We start from the raw sequence: 16,943 nt of genomic DNA, 5'->3' as shown, positions 1-16,943 counted from the left end.
GAGCGTCTGTTATTCGGTTTAATTGCCGGGCCAGTGTTAAACCCTGACAAGCACATAAAACTCAGACTCATGGAAGAATTGTGAATGAAAACTTTTTTCTTTTTTCCAGGTTTAACAAAAGATATTACCAATGCAAACTATTTTTTTCCATACATGTGACAACAGAGCCCTGCTCTATCCCTTGCTGGATAAATCCATACCTGTTTACATCTCCATGTGTCTATCTAGTATTAAATAACAGTAATATAATTGCAGCTAACACTGGTTCATGCTTGCTATGCATGTCCAGATTAGCAAATATTCAAATAAATGCTGTGTACTTATAGTGGGGGCCAGGGTAGGGGTTTGTGTTACCCCTGTACTACATATTAAACATATAAGGCTACAAAGCAGCAAATGGGTTTTCCTTCAAACAAATAACCATGAGTTTAAATTGTATATATTGAGGAGTCGTACTTATTTCAATCCATCCTTTCCACAGAAGTATGAAAAAACTCTTGAAGTTAAGAATTCAAGCAGGAAAGTTACTTTTCCTTGGAGTACTTTTCTCACGTATTTACCTTTCTACTGACACCTCCAGCTTTGGTTTGCAGACATTATCATCACCACAATCCAGCAGAATATGTGCCTGTGCAAAAATCAAACATATATTGTAATTAACCCTGCATCTAAAGTCCTGCATCTCTTCTAACATACAATTTGTTATTATTCCATTTCACTACCAAATAAAAAAGACTTCTAAATAGCTGGTTATGAGATATCTTCAGAAGAGAACAAGAGCTTTTATATCTGGGGGAACTGCCTCATCCTGCCACACTGGAATTCTAGGACTGATGTCTACATTATCTTTATCTAATTTCCATACTTTGAATAATCTGTTCATCGAGTTGCATCGCCACTATTCTCTGTGCAAATTAGTGCAAAAATTTGTCTGAAGGGCAGAAATAGCAAAACTATGTTTATTACCTTAAGATAAACATAATATACATAGAGCAGCATAGTCAGAGCAGCGGATGATTCCAGATTAACACCTTTAATCCTACACCTAACTCCTTTCCCCCAGAAAACTCTCAAGCTTGTGTATGTGAAAAGCAAGTCCAGCACTGAGGAGTAAGATGTCAAAACAAAATCTGACACACAGAGAAGGGAAGAAAGAGAAGACAAACATACAATAACCATCACTATTTCCATAAATCAGAGATAAAAGCCCAGACCTGTGTTTTGATATCTTGAGAGTGATAAGAGGAACTGAAATATTGAGTAAGTTTGAAAGCTAAAAATATGTTCTGGGTTCTTTCCTCATAGACCATGGAAGAAATATACCTGTCTGCTCATATTAGCAGGAGTGAACTGGTTGAGGATAGGGTGCAATCCTGTTGCATCTGCAGCTGTTCTGTAATCTAGACGATACTCCATAAAAATAGTAATGGGAGTTAATTTGTCTCTAAATTCAGATTCATCCTGAGGAAAGCAAATATATGAATTACTATTAAAACAGTTGAAGAAAACAACAACAAAAAAAATACCCTTCAGAACTCTCTAATGGCAACAGTCATCCCAAACCCAACAGTAAGCTGATTTTTATTTATTGTATTGTTGCGTTGTAATTATTTATTTGTTAACATTTGTGGGGATTAAAATGAAAAGACCGAGAAAAAGCAAATGATATTTCCATCTTTTTTGTGTTCTCTGTTACTTGCTGATCTGTGCTTTTCAGTTTCAGATCTGTATTGTTCTTCATTTTTAGATTCAAAGTAGAAGCACATCCTCTTCTTATTGACTATCACATTCCTTGGAAATTGTTACTAATTTTGTGCCAAAAATTGTTAAACAATTTTTCCTTCAAAATTCTTACTAATTTTGTGCCAAAAGTTGTCCCAGTCTGTAACAAAGTTCAGAACTGAATTTCCAATCCAAGACCAAGATTTCAGACACAACAATATCCATTGCTCACCCTCTGACAGCAGCAATAACCCAGGTTTTAGTCATTTTAAGTCTATCCAGAGTGCATGAAGTTTCTGTAGTATTTATTTTCTTTAAACACCCACCACAAAGAACTTGTAAAAGGCAATGCACCAAGAATCATTTGCCTAAAACGTAAACGGCTGCTTACCCTCAAAAAGGCATCAAGTTCTTCACAATTCATTTTGCCCCCCTTCGTAATAGTCATGTTCTTAGAGTGGCTAGGCTGTTTGCTGTGGAGAAAGAGAGCTCTCCTTATAGCTCCTTTCTGCTTAAGTTTATCCAAAAGCAGCTCCACTTGGAAATCTGTCCAATCCAAAGCATTTAGGTTAGGGATATTTCATTCAATTCAACACAGTGCAGATTCCCATCAGAAGTGGAGCTGAAAGCTGATTTCAGCTACAATGAAAACAGAAGTGCTTGGAACTTTTAAAAGCTCCAGTTCTTTCAATACAACACCTTTTACTACATTAATTCTCAATACAGTAACTAACAAACACTGTTATCCTAAATTAGATTCTGCTTGTTCTTTAAAAACTGGGGGGAAGTGAGAACACCAATACATTTCTAACTTATGATTACAATCAAGAAGTAGGAGGGGGTTTCCTCCAGAATATTTTAAAGCAATCTTACACATAAATATCTAACTGTATTGCTAATCTAATTAATTGACATATGTGATATAGATAATGAAATTTAAAATATGTAACAGCTACTTATATGAAAGATTTATACTCAGTAGACAAAACCTGGCTGTTTGCCACACAACAAAAACCTGTTTGAAACAGTCTTTTCCTGGGATATAGATCCAGGGAACCCGATGAAAAAATCAACTCTATCAATCAGAAATTCATTATTCCAGAAAAAGGGTGAGAAGTTCCCCTTCTGGCTTGTCTATTTTTCAGGCCTACCAATGTACACAGTTGAATATTCTTGTCTAAAATTTCCCTGTAAAACATAAATTCTGTAAAACATAAAGGACTTTCCAAGGCTAGTTCCACCAAGTGATAAAACATGCTTAAAGTCCCAAGTATGCTCAAATCCCCCCAACTTCAACACACTTGGGAAAAAAAATCAAACCCAAAAATGCTGAGATAGTCATATAGATGTATATATGATTACTGGACTGGCAGGATTGTGCTGTAACCAACTGTTTCAATAATAAAAAAGAATGACAAGCAGTGCTCATGTCTGCAAACAATATTAAAAAGCCTTGAAAGTTTTTAAACTAGCAGGACTTACTGAGTGAGTCTGGGAGCTTTCCTTTGCCATCTGCTTTTAAGCAGAACTTCACTTTGAAGCTGTTTTGGAGGAAAAGAAAAGATTAATTTCACACACTTTTTCTTCTGAAATTATTTATTGTTTTTCTTAGTTCAAAGATATTCTCTTTTGAGACTCCCAAAAGGTATTTTGTTCTGGTGGGAGAGAATATACAACCTATTTATAAATAGATGGCAATGCAAAACTTTGGGGTCTTAGTTTATATAGGAACAGTCACCTGTGACACAGTGTTTGGTGTTTGTTCCTGAAATCAAATGTGCCTCGTTTATTTTAAAAGCTAGAAGGAACTGGCATACTGAGTTGAAAAAGAAGTTAGGACTAGAAAGAAAAATTTGGTTTGGACAATAGTCTAGGAACAAGAACCAAAACCACTTTGCAGAGCAGATAATTTCCCAAGTGTCTTCCATAAACCCATTCTATTTCTGACCTAAAAAGTTAGTAGGTGAAAACATTGCAAAAGCCATGTGATTCCTGACCATTTTACTCAACACTGACAATCTCTGCAGGCAGAATGTAACTTAGGAGTCAGTCTACCATCTGTTCAAGACAATGCTGATTCTCCCACTACTGTCAATGAGTTCTTTGTATTTTCTGTACTTTCAGAAAAATCTGTATTTGATTGCCTTTTTTAAGATGACAAGACTTCCTGAGACCTTTCAAAATTGAGCACTGAAGAAAATAAAAACCAGATAGTCCTGTAGTGAAATGAGGCAACCAGGTGCCACTAATTGCCAGCCTCACCCTGACGGCGATGAGCTCTAGTGGAGCAATGAAGGTAGCACGGTGCTGAAAGAAGCACTTAAAGCCAAGCATGCCAAGATTGTGAGTTCCAGTGTGAGCTGAGTTGGTGAGTTTGAGCCTTACCTTTTATTGGCCCCCTGGTCCTGCTCATGCGCAGTGAGTCCCACCCTAATTAGGCACAGGTGGGCTTGACACAAGCTCATGCCACTCCCTGGCAATTAGTGGCACCTGGTTGCCTCGTTACACTACATAGTTCCCTCCCTCCCCTCAAAGGAAAACAAAGATACCCCACTTACCAAGAAACTTTTGCATCTGACAGGGAACAGGCTTTGTTTTCTGGGTTTAGAATGGTTGGATTAACTTCCAGGGCAGCATTTACTCTAATAACTGGTCTAGCCCTGCAAAGAAAACATCCTCTTGAACAATATTTTACACCATGATAGACAATACCTTCCCCATCAAATTGTATGTATGTAGAGTAGAGTATGTATGTCAAACATACATACTCTAGACAATATTTAGTGAAATTGCAAGTGTAACAGATAATCACTAAGTAGGATAGAAAAGGAAGGAAGCTTTTCTATGCCCTTTTATTACCTTCAGAACATGGAGAACTGTGTTAAGAAGACAACCTATCTGTTTCTGGCACAGACAAGTGAGGCATTCTCCCAGATTGTGCAAATCTGGGTAAGACTTCTGGGACTGCAGTGCAATTACCTAGCAGCACCCTGTATGTATCAGATTCTGGAAAATTGTCACTCAGAAACCCTTGGAAACACCTTATTTGTATTTTCCCTTAACAATAGATCATTGAGAAAGATTAATACTAGATAGCAGACTATAGATTTACTCAGTGAAAACAGCAATACAGCCTTATTTTTACCTCCAGCAATCTGGAAAGTGGTGGAGTGGGCAAATTTCAGGCTTCCCTGATCTGGCTTTTGAAAGTCAAGACTGCCACAGGGCTTTCATTCTGTTTGCACTTAGGTGAACACATAGAGGGCTCCTTACCTATACAAAACAGCTGTGTCAACACCAAAGGCTCCAACAATCAAGTCTAGGAAGAAAGAAGAAACATTACACCTTACAATTTGTTTTTTAAAACATGTCAGTCAGAAACAATAGGGCTACTACAAAGTTACTCTAAAGTGACATTTTAGACCAAAGGACCTGGATATCCATTTTTGTCCACATCTGTGGCTCCTTTCAGGGAGTACCCAAAACTGGGTGGCATACTGCGAGCGGCCCACTGCCCTTCCAGAACTTGAGATGGGACTGCAGTCAAACCATTTGCTCTCCCATTGTAGATATAGACAAGTCCCCTCTTGTCCTCTCCACCATATGGTGCAGCAACTGCAATATCTGTAAAACCAAAAGAACAAGTGTCAGCATCTCCATACACAGACCAGGACATATTTGTGCTTCCAATCAATCACTGCTTTCTGATACTGCAGTTTTGATGTCTACCAACAGGGAGAAAATGCAAACAGATTCTAAAATGTTCATCAGCAATACTTTTTTTTTAATTGGATGATGGATTTTCTAAAAGTAGAAATGTTTAATGTATCGTAGACTCCTTTGCAGGGTGGGGAGGCAGGCGAGGAGGGAAAGCATTAGTTCTGCAAACACTTTTACACTTCAGTAACCAACTTCCAGCCAAATCATATGTATTTGAGATGCTTTTGAGAGTATTAAACATCCAGAATTAGTCATTGTTGGCATCACACCAAAAAAACTAAAGGAGTCTCTCTGTCCATTTCATTAATGCACTCATGTTCCTCCAAAGGGCGTGACATTATGATAATTCTGGAAAATAGAAATCATCTTAAAACAATGTTAAAACTACGTTCCAGTCTATTGTGATCATGGCTTGGCAACACACTTTATGGAGAACTTTCAGTTAGTGAAATTTTGCTTTCTCCTAGAGCTTCATAATTTGAGAATACTCCTTATATCATTAGCAAGAAACAAAATGCTAATTGTACCAGTTGTAAATCCAGCTTTAGAAGTGTACATAGAAGCTGAATTCAGCATTTCTCCAGTCGGTTCAAAGACCAAGCATGGTAATTTTTAAAATATTAAACACAAGACAGAGTAATCACATTCTTTCTTCCTGTCTTAAATTTGAGAAAGTTACATAAAAAAAAACAAGGACTCCAAAGTTTACCAATTTATATTTTGACTCATCTTTACAAACTTTGTGAAAACAGTAGAAATTCCAATCTTGCTCCATACTATGATAGAAAGCATTCCAATTAACACTCTCAAAACGAATCACAGCAGGAAAAAGAACAGAAAATATTAAAAAACCCAGACTGAATAATGGCAAGGTAATTAATCTTAAGAAGAGGCAAATTTCACCATGGTTTTCTCACCTACTGTGTATTGCAGATTGAAATATGATGGAATCAAAACACTATTTGGGTAATCTCATCAACTGAGTTTTGTCTATCAGCTGTAACCTTTCCAGTGTCTTCTGTAAGTAGTTGCAGTGATATTGCATCTTCACACTAATTCTGTATACTATTAGCAATTCAAAATCAGAACATTAACCTTATCAAAAAGAATGGCATAAAATACTTTGAGCTACAAAAGAAATATCCTGTTCAAACTGGTACGCTGCAAAAACAGACTCCAAAGTTAGAGTACTCATCGTTGGCATAAAATCCAATTTTATCTGATAGTGGATGTCATATATCCAGTTAACATGACCTAATCATTAGTTGCTGGATCACACACTGCTTTCTGCATTTCTTACAGGATTTTAAAAATACAGGTATTTTAAGAGGCAGAATCTTTCCAAGGCAATAAAAGAAAGCTGAAGTTTATACACAATGACAATTATTTCATTAAAAATAAACTAGGGCTACCTGGGAATTTGAACTATTAGCTTAATATAATTTTTGATATTTCAGAAAAAATCTTGGCATGCAATAAGGATGGAAAAAACAAAATCAGGAGCATTTTTTGTGGAACTCAAATTCCTACCACTCTAGAAAAAAACTAGCACAGGGCTCACAGAACAAAGTGTTCTCCCTGGCATTCCTGGAAGTGTTTGCCCCCAATGATACAATTCTCATCTGTTTAATTGCTGTCCTTCCTAAGTGAAAGTTCTATGAAGCACTGGCAAAGGGTTTGAGAGTCCACAGCTTCAGTGGTATCAGACTCAGACTTCTCATCCAAATACTTTCTCAAGACACTCAGGTATTGGTTATGGGATATTTTCACCAGACTCATTTTGGTTAAAAAAAATAAAAATCTTGACTTTTCTGGCAAAAATCTCATCTAGCAGACCATTTTTTAAACCAGATCTCTAAAACAAATTCTTCTTTTCAGTAATTTTTCAGTGTTTCTGGAAAGACTGACTTTAAGCAACGAAAAAAGGAAATTAAATTGTAGATGTCCTAACAAGTCACAGTGGAGAGTCAGGTATTTCAACGAGGTTTCTACTGCACTTAGCACATACTAATAAGCTCCTCCTTGTAACAGCTAAAATAATCCATGCTGTAGTTCAAATGGTATAGTCTCTGCTCGATGCATAGATGTAACTCCTGTTAGCATTCTTGGGAGTAGCATACAAGCATCGAAAGGAGTCTAGACCTTGGTGTCCAGCATTCAGTCATGGTCAGAGTGCCTAATGTTTGTGTGCAGAATCCACATTCAGTGTGCAGTCTACACTTCATCTACTATCTATAAATACTGATTTATAGCCTACCATTGAAGCCATCCTGATCTAGATCCCCCAGAGGTGCAATAGAACTGCTGAATCTTGCGAACAGCTCAAAACCATTTAGCTTTATGATCTGAAACCTTCCAGAGGCTCGCTGAAGGCAAATGGAAACTTGGCCGACCTCTTGAAGTTTCCCATCAGAACCTCGATCCATAAAAAGAGGGGCTCCAATAAACAGATCTGTATAACTGAACCACAAATGATAAGGTTCTTCAGTAACAGAATCAAAATCCAGTGTCATTCTCTCAAGTATCCATTAGCAGGACTAGCTCAGCACAGAAATCAGGGTTAAGATGAAAGTTTTCTATATTTAAATTACAACTGAAGGCAAAGTAAGCACAGATATACCAGAGTTTAATACATTTAAAGCATATGAATACATGTGTGTATTTATGTGAATAAATACAAAACCCAAATCTATGTAACTGTTAAAACAGATGCTAAGTACTAGTAAAGGAGTGTGTTGCACAGTCATCTTAAACAAATGATGAAGACAGAAATCTATACTGTAAGATAGACTTTTTAATAAAAATATCTTTTTTTCTGTCCAGAAACAGGTTGGGTGGCAGGGGGGAGAAGAGGGCACTTACTTGTCCCCATTGATATCTGTGGCAGCTACTGAATACCCAAAATAGGCAGCCATCTGTAAAGAAAAATTCAAAGCAAACTTGTGAACTGTGATGATACAAACCTGCATACAAGGTTTATACAAAGCTGTATGGAAGAGATGTTAGGGAGATGACACATGCTGCAATTTCTTTGTCTCCTTTCTTTTCCTTACTGTTAGAAAGTGAACTGGCTGGATTACCTTCCTCATGCCCCCCTTTCATGCTCCAGTCTTCTTTCCCAGTTGTGTGAATAGGCAGAATTTCCCTCATTCAAACAAAACTGGGGTTGTGAGTAGGCAGGCAAAATGGGAACTCACAGAACATACACCTTTAGGATTTCTACAAACTTGATAACACTTCTCTTTGGCACACAAGTAATAACATTATATACTCTAGTACCTGATGTAAACACTTTGAAAATACAAAAATATGTCTCTCGAATCAGTATTTTGGACAGGAGCACCCTGTGCTGGGTTAGGAACTGGCTGGAGGGCCGGGCCCAGAGAGTGGTGCTGAACGGGGCTGCATCAAAATGGCGGCTGTGGTGTCCCCCAGGGATCAGTGTTGGGCCCAGTGCTGTTCAATATCTTCATTGATGATTTAGATGAGGGGATTGAGTCCATCATCAGCAAATTCACAGACGACACTAAGCTGTGGGGGAGTGTGGATCAGCTGGAAGGCAGGAGGGCTCTGCAGAGGGACCTGGACAGACTGGAGGGTTGGGCTGATTCCAACGGGATGAGGTTCAACACGGCCAAGTGCCGGGTCCTGCACTTTGGCCACAACAACCCCATGGGGAGCTCCAGGCTGGGGACAGAGTGGTTGGAGAGCAGCCAGGCAGAAAGGGACCTGGGAGTCTGCATTGACAAGAAACTGAACATGAGCCAGCAGTGTGCCCAGGTGGCCAAGAAGGCCAATGGCATCCTGGCATGTATCAGGAACAGCGTGGCCAGCAGGTCCAGGGAAGGGATTCTGCCCCTGTGCTCAGCCCTGGTGAGGCCACACATTGAGTCCTGTGTCCAGTTCTGGGCCCCTCAGCTCAGGAAGGAGATTGAGGTGCTGGAGCAGGTCCAGAGAAGAGCAAGGAGGCTGTGAAGGGATCCAGCAGAATTGCTGTGAGGAAGGGCTGAGGGAGCTGGGGGTGTTGAGGCTGGAGAAGAGGAGGCTCAGAGGAGACCTCATCACTCTCTCCAACTCCCTGAAAGGAGGTTGGAGCCAGGGGGGGGTTGGGCTCTTTTGCCAGACGACTTTCAACAAGACAAGAGGGCAGGGTCTTAAGTTGTGCCAGGGGAAGTTTAGGTTAGATATTAGAAAGAATTTCTTTCTGGAGGGGGTGATCAGACATTGGAATGGGCTGCCCAGGGAAGTAGTGGATTCTCCGTGTCTGGAGATATTTCCAAAGAGCCTGGATGTGGCACTGAGTGCCATGGGCTGGGAACTGCAGCAGGAGTGGATCAAGGGTTGGACTTGATGATCTCTGAGGTCCCTTCCAACCCAGCCAATTCTATGATTCTGTGATTCTATGATTCTATTTTTTCTGCTCTTTTTAAAATATACCAAACATTCTCAATTAACAGAGTTCTTCCCCAAACTTAACTAGCTTCTGTTTTGTATCATGCTTGACAGGCACCTGAAGATAAGACTACTTATCAGGTCACCTCCTGGTACACGGCCCAGACAAAGATAATAAATCTAGCAAGGTAACAAGGACTGAAAAATAGTAATAAATAAAAAAAGAAGTTCTTGGGATGGCAAAATCTGTGTTATCTTTAGCAAGTCTGTGTGCCAGTGATTTATGGAAAGACAGAACCCCTTCTGCTGGATAAAAACTCCAAGAGAAAAAGGAGAAGCAGCAGGTCTTCTTCCCCCCCCTTCTCTCACCACTTCAGCTACGGGACAGCAGCAGCGGAGGAAAGGGAAAGCAGACAACATCAACCCTCCAGCTCCAGCCAGAGACCAGGATCTGAGAGGGGATGGTGATAAAATCTTAATTGCTCCCTCGTTTTCTTTTCTTAACAACTCTTCTCTCCAAAGTAACAAATCGTGTTTACCCTTTATTAACAGTGATATTTTGTTTCCCCTTCCCTAAAATAAATCCTTGTTAGCTTGCTTAAGTTTCAAAACGCGTTAGTGTGCAATTTCCATGTGTTTTCTCTGAGTAGTGGCTGCATTTTCCTCATAATCAAAATATTAAAATAACAACTCGGATCACGACAGTACCCTAAATACTCTAAACATGTCATAGGAATGGCCTCTTGTCACCCACCGTCCTGAATGAAGCTACACACCTGCTCACCAGTGAAGTTGTACATGGAAGACATGTTTTTCCCATTGTAGATAGACACCTGCACATGAAGAAGAGCACATTATAAGCCTACCAACAATATTCATCTTTTTATTTTATCGTGAAGTTTAACATTTCAAATTTCCTACCATGCCCAGAGTTCTGGCTGCTCTTGGGACTCCTGATACAAAGTCTGAAATATAAAGCATAAAACACCCAGATAACATTCAGATCACAAAACATAGTCTTGCACAGAGTGCATAAAGCACTTTTAGTGCTTTACGTTTTCCTCTGCACTATATCATTTGTTCTATACCATTTATTTGAAAGACCTGCCCTGAAACAAGGGTCTTACCTTCTATGCCATCACCATTGAAGTCTCCAACAGCCACAGAATAACCTGATCAACAGATAAAATCAAGAAATCACTTTAAAAGCCTTATCAAACCTTTCATCTCTCTTTACACTCTTAATAGATCTCTGTGCAAAATCCTGTCATTTTATCTTAAAACATGAAATATCTAGTCTCTGAGTAGTTCACACTGTGAGCAGCTACACGAGCAGACTGTAGTTCATCAGCATCAGTGAATTTGAGATTAGAAGATGTGTCCTGGTTTGGGACAGGATAAAGGTGATTTTCTGTCTTGTACTTTTGCTTTTAGCTCAGTCTCTTGTAAGTAGTTGCACTTGCTGAAATGGACAGCAAGTTTCTCAGACAGTGTGTGCTTCTAGGGTTGATAACACTTGATGTTTATAGTTACTGCTAGAGACTGGTGTGTAGAGCCAAGGACACTGCTCAGCTCTGAGGAAAACATTTTACCATCCAGGAGGATAAAGAGATCCCACCTGAGCCCTGCTTTGGGGAGGAACAGACAAGATAGATGCCAGAATTGACCAAACAGAGGATTCCATCCCATATACGTCACACTCAGTATAAATTTGAGGCATCACGAGGGCCGAGCCAGATTTCCAGACTTCTGGATTTCCTGATTTCCTGCTTCCCTTCCTTCACCCAGCATCCTGGAAGGATCCTGTCCGTTCCTCTGCCTGTGCTCCTGATCCATCCCAGCCCATATCTGTGTGTTCCTGCCTCCAGCTCCAACTGCTGCCGACTCCAGGATTCCAGCCTGGACTTTCCCAGGGCTGCCCTGCAGCCTCGGTGGTGACGTGAGAGTTATTGGGGGAAAGGAGGGAGGAATGTGGTTTCCATTTTCCTGTATATTTGTATATATTTAGTAATTTTTCCTATTTATCATTACTGTTTCATTAAAGTTGTGTAGCTTAGTTTCCAACCCATCAGTCTCTCTCCCTTATTCTCTCTCCTTTCTTTATGAAGGAGGAGAGAGAGATTAATAGAGAGCGTCTGTTATTCAGTTTAATTGTTAAACCAGGGCCAGTGTTAAACCCTGACAAGATTAAAAATTTAAAATTATCATCCTAGGAATAGTCCTGGTCTACCTTTGCTTTTTTGCTGAGCCTTGGACTTGAATTAGTTTTCTTCCCAAACATTATTCTTTCATTATTTTTATTTTGGTTTGGTAGATTTAGAAACAGCTGCTTTTCTTGAAAAAAAAAATGTATGTGACTAACTGCTCATGTAAGTCATACTTCATGATGGATATGCAGCCTGATTGCAGAGCACAAAAACTTATGGAAATATTTCCATTTATTTTATTACCAGGTGCTTTTTAAATCAGACCTATGACAAAACAAGTAAGCTTCCATCATACCTAAATTAATGCATTTTCAGGCATGCAGCTCTAGTGACTTGTCAAATGTAAATTTATTAGTAGTGTGACTTAGATATAAATATGAATGGCAGGTTTTCAAGTACAAGGAGGGTTTCCTCCTTTTCAAACTACACACCCAAGTAGCTGTCATCAAAAGCAGCACTGGCAGGTCTGGTTGCTAATTGGTCATCATATTTTGTACTGTAGACTTTGGAGTCATATTTAGCCACAATCTCTGTCACTCGATCAGAAATAAGTTGGCCTAAAGGGAAAGAAAACAACTTAAAAACAACAGAAAAACACATGCAATCATTCAAAAAGCAATAGGGCTGATTTACAGAATGCTTCCTTCTCAAGCAACAACTGTTCCACAATATTGACCAGGAAAAAGGCAACAGCAGCAGCACTAGAAAGGATGAAAGGGAAAATCTGGATCCTACTCCAGCAAAGATTTATGCATATAAAGATTTTAGGCATATACTAACAGCACACCCAAGAGTTCTTACTGCACATAGAAGCCACTCCAACTTGTAAGTCAGAATGTTAATGGGTCTGCTCAAGTTAGGTACCAGCAAGTGAGTGCTTCTGCTATTGCAGAACTGAGTCATCTCTCCTTCAAATACTCCAGCAGGAGAGATTAACGTGGCAAGCAAGCCAGTAAAATGAACATTGCATAGCACCTGTTCTCTGCTTTCAGTTCACTAGCCACTAGGTGGTGACTTCATGACATTATTTTCTTTTCTTCTGAGTCTAAATTACATCCTGCATGATAAATAATTCTTTTTCTGAAAGAGGACTTGTTTCACATACATATTGAAACATATATGAAGTATAGAGAAAACTTCTCCCCTAGAATCTGGAATAAAACTTAGTTGTGCACACTATTGTTTTCTATTCAGTCTTGGGATTTTTTTTTTGCAGCAGATGAGAATAAGGTTGTTTTGGCAGATGATCTGTCACGTTTGCCAAAAAGGAACAAAATGCATGCCCAAACATAATCTATATTTTAATGTAGCCACAGTTCAGTTTCAATCAATCCATTTTGTTCAGAGTTTAAAACAAAGGGCTGGCAAAAAGCCTTCTGTGCTGCTTTAGCTACTTGTAGGCTGGTGTGATAAAGAAAATCTTTTGTAAACACTGGCATTTAATTTAAAAAACAGGCAAATTACAAAGCATGCAGATTTTGAAACAAGGAACATATCCTAAAGAAACCTTACCCTGCTAATTAAATGCTTTTAAATCCTGGGAAAATGCCTTCAAACCAATTATAGTTACTTAGAGGGCAAAAGACACATCCATACAATTATTACTTCAGCTTTAATCTGCAGTTGCCATGATTATTCAGCAAATAATTTTGAAGGATGCAGAAAAAATACTTCTGTATTTGATCAAGTCTTTGGCTGTGAATAGAAATGAGTATAAAGAGGGGGATAAAGAAAAAAAATCAAAAAGGTCATCTCTGTGACTTTAGTGATGTATCTCACCTTGCCAGTAAAAACTTCCTGGTCCTCCAAGTAGCACTCTGTCTCCCTTGGAAGGGAAAAGAAGAAAAAACACATTAACATGCAATGGAGATAAGAGAACATGTCTTATGTTTAAGGGAAGTAATCCCATGTATGGATATCTCTGGAGCTTCAGTGACCCCAAAACATTTTTTTAAGCAATGATTAATTAAAAATGCATCCTGTAAAATGCTAAGATAACAAACAATCCACCTTCAGTGACTTGCTTCTCTATTTCACCCACTTGAAATTCCTGTCAGAATTCTGCTTTTACTGTCATAGATCCTTCCATCCACATAAATCTAAGAAGTACAATTAGGAGAAAACTGAAAGACAAGTTTTCTTGTCTTAAAGGCAATCATAACATGCTTTTGGGTCAGTACACAGAACTAGTTTAATCTGCCCTGCCACTTTCTCTAACTTATTTAAGTTTAATTCAGAATTCTGCCACTCCATAGTCCTCGGTACAACTGTGATCACAAACCATTTTATGAAATTTTAAGCACATTAACTATCCCAGTGCTTGGAATTTGCTCCATAAATACTGAACTGGGCCATAGGCTTTACTGCATCATTAAGCCCCTTATTCTGGTTTTTATCTTAAAAACTTTCATATTCATCAAATCTAGGTCAGAGATTTGGAAATACCTCATCCCCAGGCTTGCCCACTCAGCCAGGCTTTTGGAGTACAGCCCAAAGTTGGTTTTAATTGGGGCTTCAGTCTGCACAGTGAGCCTGAGGGATGACAGTGAAATCACCCAAATACTTACAGTCCTAAGCTGTACATTGCAAAGTTTCCTCCAAAGGAAAAATCAGAGTTCTCCAGCCACTAGTGAAGGGGTATGACCCAATAATAAGGTGTGAAAACCCCCCAAAATTGCCACATCACAAATAGGACCTGCATGGCTGCAGCATCTCCAGACTATGCTAAACAATCCAACTGTACAGCACCAAATCAGTTCTCTGATCTGGGCACAGTTTTATTGCACTTGGATTTGAAAAATAACTGTGAATTTAAAAAAAACAAACACAAAACACCTGCAAGGAGAAGAAACATAAGACAGGTGGCAAAAAAGATGTCTACTTCTGTAGCAGGAAGAGCCTTTCTTGCTCCTGAGGCTCGACGAGCTGCTGGCCTCTCCCTTGCCTCGCACAAGAGTGAGCTTGCTCTGTGGGTGTGTGTCCCACCTTTATTGGTGTCCCACCTGTGTCCCACCTGCCCTAACCAGGCACAGGTGGACTCACACCCACTCTTTGGCAACTCAAGGCACCTGGTTTATCTTGTTTCTCTACATACTTCGACTAGCTGATGAGGAAAACTGAACAATTCTCAAGAACACTGTTTACCAGTTCCCTTTAGCAGGGTGTTATTCTTCCTCAAGAAGGAACACTAACTATGAACCAATCCCTTCAAAAGAAGCCTCTCAAGAAAACTAACTACTACAGTTCATTTCACAGGACTAGCTGCAGAAGAGGTGTATGGCATGAGGCTGGAAAACTGGAGTGTTTGTTCAGGACATCATCCCTCCCACAGGGAAAGCTTTGTGCTGTTGAATATATAGGGAGTTTATATTACCAGAGTGGTTTGAAGTTATTTTTGTTTTTTTACAAGAATGTGTCCGGTTGTGTTTTTCCCCCCAGGAATGGTGGCTTGTATTTAGTTTCACCATAGTGCTTGTATGCAGCCTGTATCAGGGTTGTGGAGTTGAGAAAGAATCACATACCTTTGTAAAGTCAATACTGAATCCACCTTGACAAAAGCCCTGTCCATCTGCATCGATAGTGGCTGCATTAAAGAATGGATAGAAAAGAAAGAGAAAATAAATAAACTAAATATTATCAGTACTCTAATATTAGATGATTCCAAGGATACTTCCCAATGCATCTTCCCAAGTAATCTTATGCTCCTGAAGTTGAACCTTAAGAATTTTTTCACTCCTAAATCCATATTTTCTCTTTATCATCAAAATCAAATGCTGTAGCAGTTTTAGGGCTGGTCTAGCATATATATAACGTTAACATATATTCTAGCCTAACATTCAAACTAAACAGCAAGCCCATATTCCTTTGTATTTAATCTTCAAAGGCTCGGGGGAAAAGATTTGAAATTTTTATTAAGGAAATAATCTACCTGGAAAGGAGTGATTAAGTTTTTCTTTTGGTATAGAATAAAAATCTGAAAGGTCCAAAACCATAAGTTGTTTCAGGTCTTGGCTTGGAACAACAAAAAAAAGCATACCTGGCTGAAAAAAACCCCTCACCATCCTGACACTCATCCCAGCAAGAATTGTTATGGTCGAGTTAATCTTAGGGATTTTAGGATTATACAGCTCCAGAGCAGAACTGCTGAGATCCCCCTATCTCAAAGTGTGACTGCTTAACTAGTATGATTTAGTTTAATATATGCTTATTTAACTTATCAAAACGTTCAACAATTAAAATAGTTAAAACAATGCATCACTATGTACAACTAGAACCTATTTCTGCAAACCCTTGTTTTCTAAAATGAACTTTCTCTTTAAATTACTCGAATAACAATAATTAAACCTTCAGAAAATCCTAGATTTGGTCTTTGAAAAACCACTTGCTACGTAGTTTTGCTTGAGTGATTACTTCAGAAGAAAACTGAAGTCCTCAGTTCCAATGATATTGGATAACAGATATTTCCTTTGGCCTAGAGTAGAGAAATCAAGGTCTGCATGCCAAGCATCAACTGAAGGAGAATTAAAATATCTGGATCTAGATTTGGGGCTTTTTCTCATTCTTATGAGGCTCTACACTTACTTGACCTGCAGGGTGCATATTCCACAGACTTTGATCCAGCAAGAAGGTAACAAGTTCCTACAGGCTCCCTCTCTTGTTTTGTTTCAGTTCTCCAGTGGTACAGTGGGGCACAGGCCTAAGGAAGAACACATGCCAAGTGAGAAACCAAACTCCTCTTCATTATGCTGGGCAGTAGAAAGTAATACACCAAAATTCCAATTTTCTACAGAACAGTAACCAAAAAGTAGTTTGGCAGATGCACCATGTGTTATTAAATGAGGCTAATACTATCAGTCCTGGGGCAGAAGCATCACCAATCTGTATTTTTGGAAATAGCTGATT

The 16,943-nt window shown here is 39.0% G+C and overlaps 1 protein-coding gene across 1 annotated transcript in view; it reads right to left on the bottom strand.

The window, feature by feature from the left end:
* Positions 1 to 16,943, bottom strand: part of ITGAV (integrin subunit alpha V) — a 54,016-nt gene that overhangs the window by 18,180 nt on the left and 18,893 nt on the right. Inside the window, exons 4-19 of the mRNA XM_030454020.1 lie at positions 16,623 to 16,737; positions 15,563 to 15,624; positions 13,821 to 13,866; positions 12,473 to 12,598; positions 10,962 to 11,006; positions 10,756 to 10,799; positions 10,611 to 10,667; positions 8,305 to 8,357; positions 7,700 to 7,902; positions 5,155 to 5,346; positions 4,996 to 5,041; positions 4,281 to 4,382; positions 3,205 to 3,263; positions 2,114 to 2,268; positions 1,324 to 1,461; positions 561 to 628 (exon numbers count right to left, since the gene is read on the bottom strand). Of these exons, the coding sequence (XP_030309880.1) occupies positions 561 to 628; positions 1,324 to 1,461; positions 2,114 to 2,268; positions 3,205 to 3,263; positions 4,281 to 4,382; positions 4,996 to 5,041; positions 5,155 to 5,346; positions 7,700 to 7,902; positions 8,305 to 8,357; positions 10,611 to 10,667; positions 10,756 to 10,799; positions 10,962 to 11,006; positions 12,473 to 12,598; positions 13,821 to 13,866; positions 15,563 to 15,624; positions 16,623 to 16,737 (1,511 nt within the window). The remainder of the gene's footprint in view (positions 1 to 560; positions 629 to 1,323; positions 1,462 to 2,113; positions 2,269 to 3,204; positions 3,264 to 4,280; positions 4,383 to 4,995; positions 5,042 to 5,154; positions 5,347 to 7,699; positions 7,903 to 8,304; positions 8,358 to 10,610; positions 10,668 to 10,755; positions 10,800 to 10,961; positions 11,007 to 12,472; positions 12,599 to 13,820; positions 13,867 to 15,562; positions 15,625 to 16,622; positions 16,738 to 16,943) is intronic.

The sequence above is a fragment of the Calypte anna genome, chromosome 7 (assembly GCF_003957555.1).
Source record: "Calypte anna isolate BGI_N300 chromosome 7, bCalAnn1_v1.p, whole genome shotgun sequence".
In the NCBI taxonomy this organism is placed as follows: Eukaryota; Metazoa; Chordata; class Aves; order Apodiformes; family Trochilidae; genus Calypte; species Calypte anna.
Note: the sequence above shows the minus strand (reverse complement) of the source record. Positions and strands in the feature narration are given on the sequence as shown.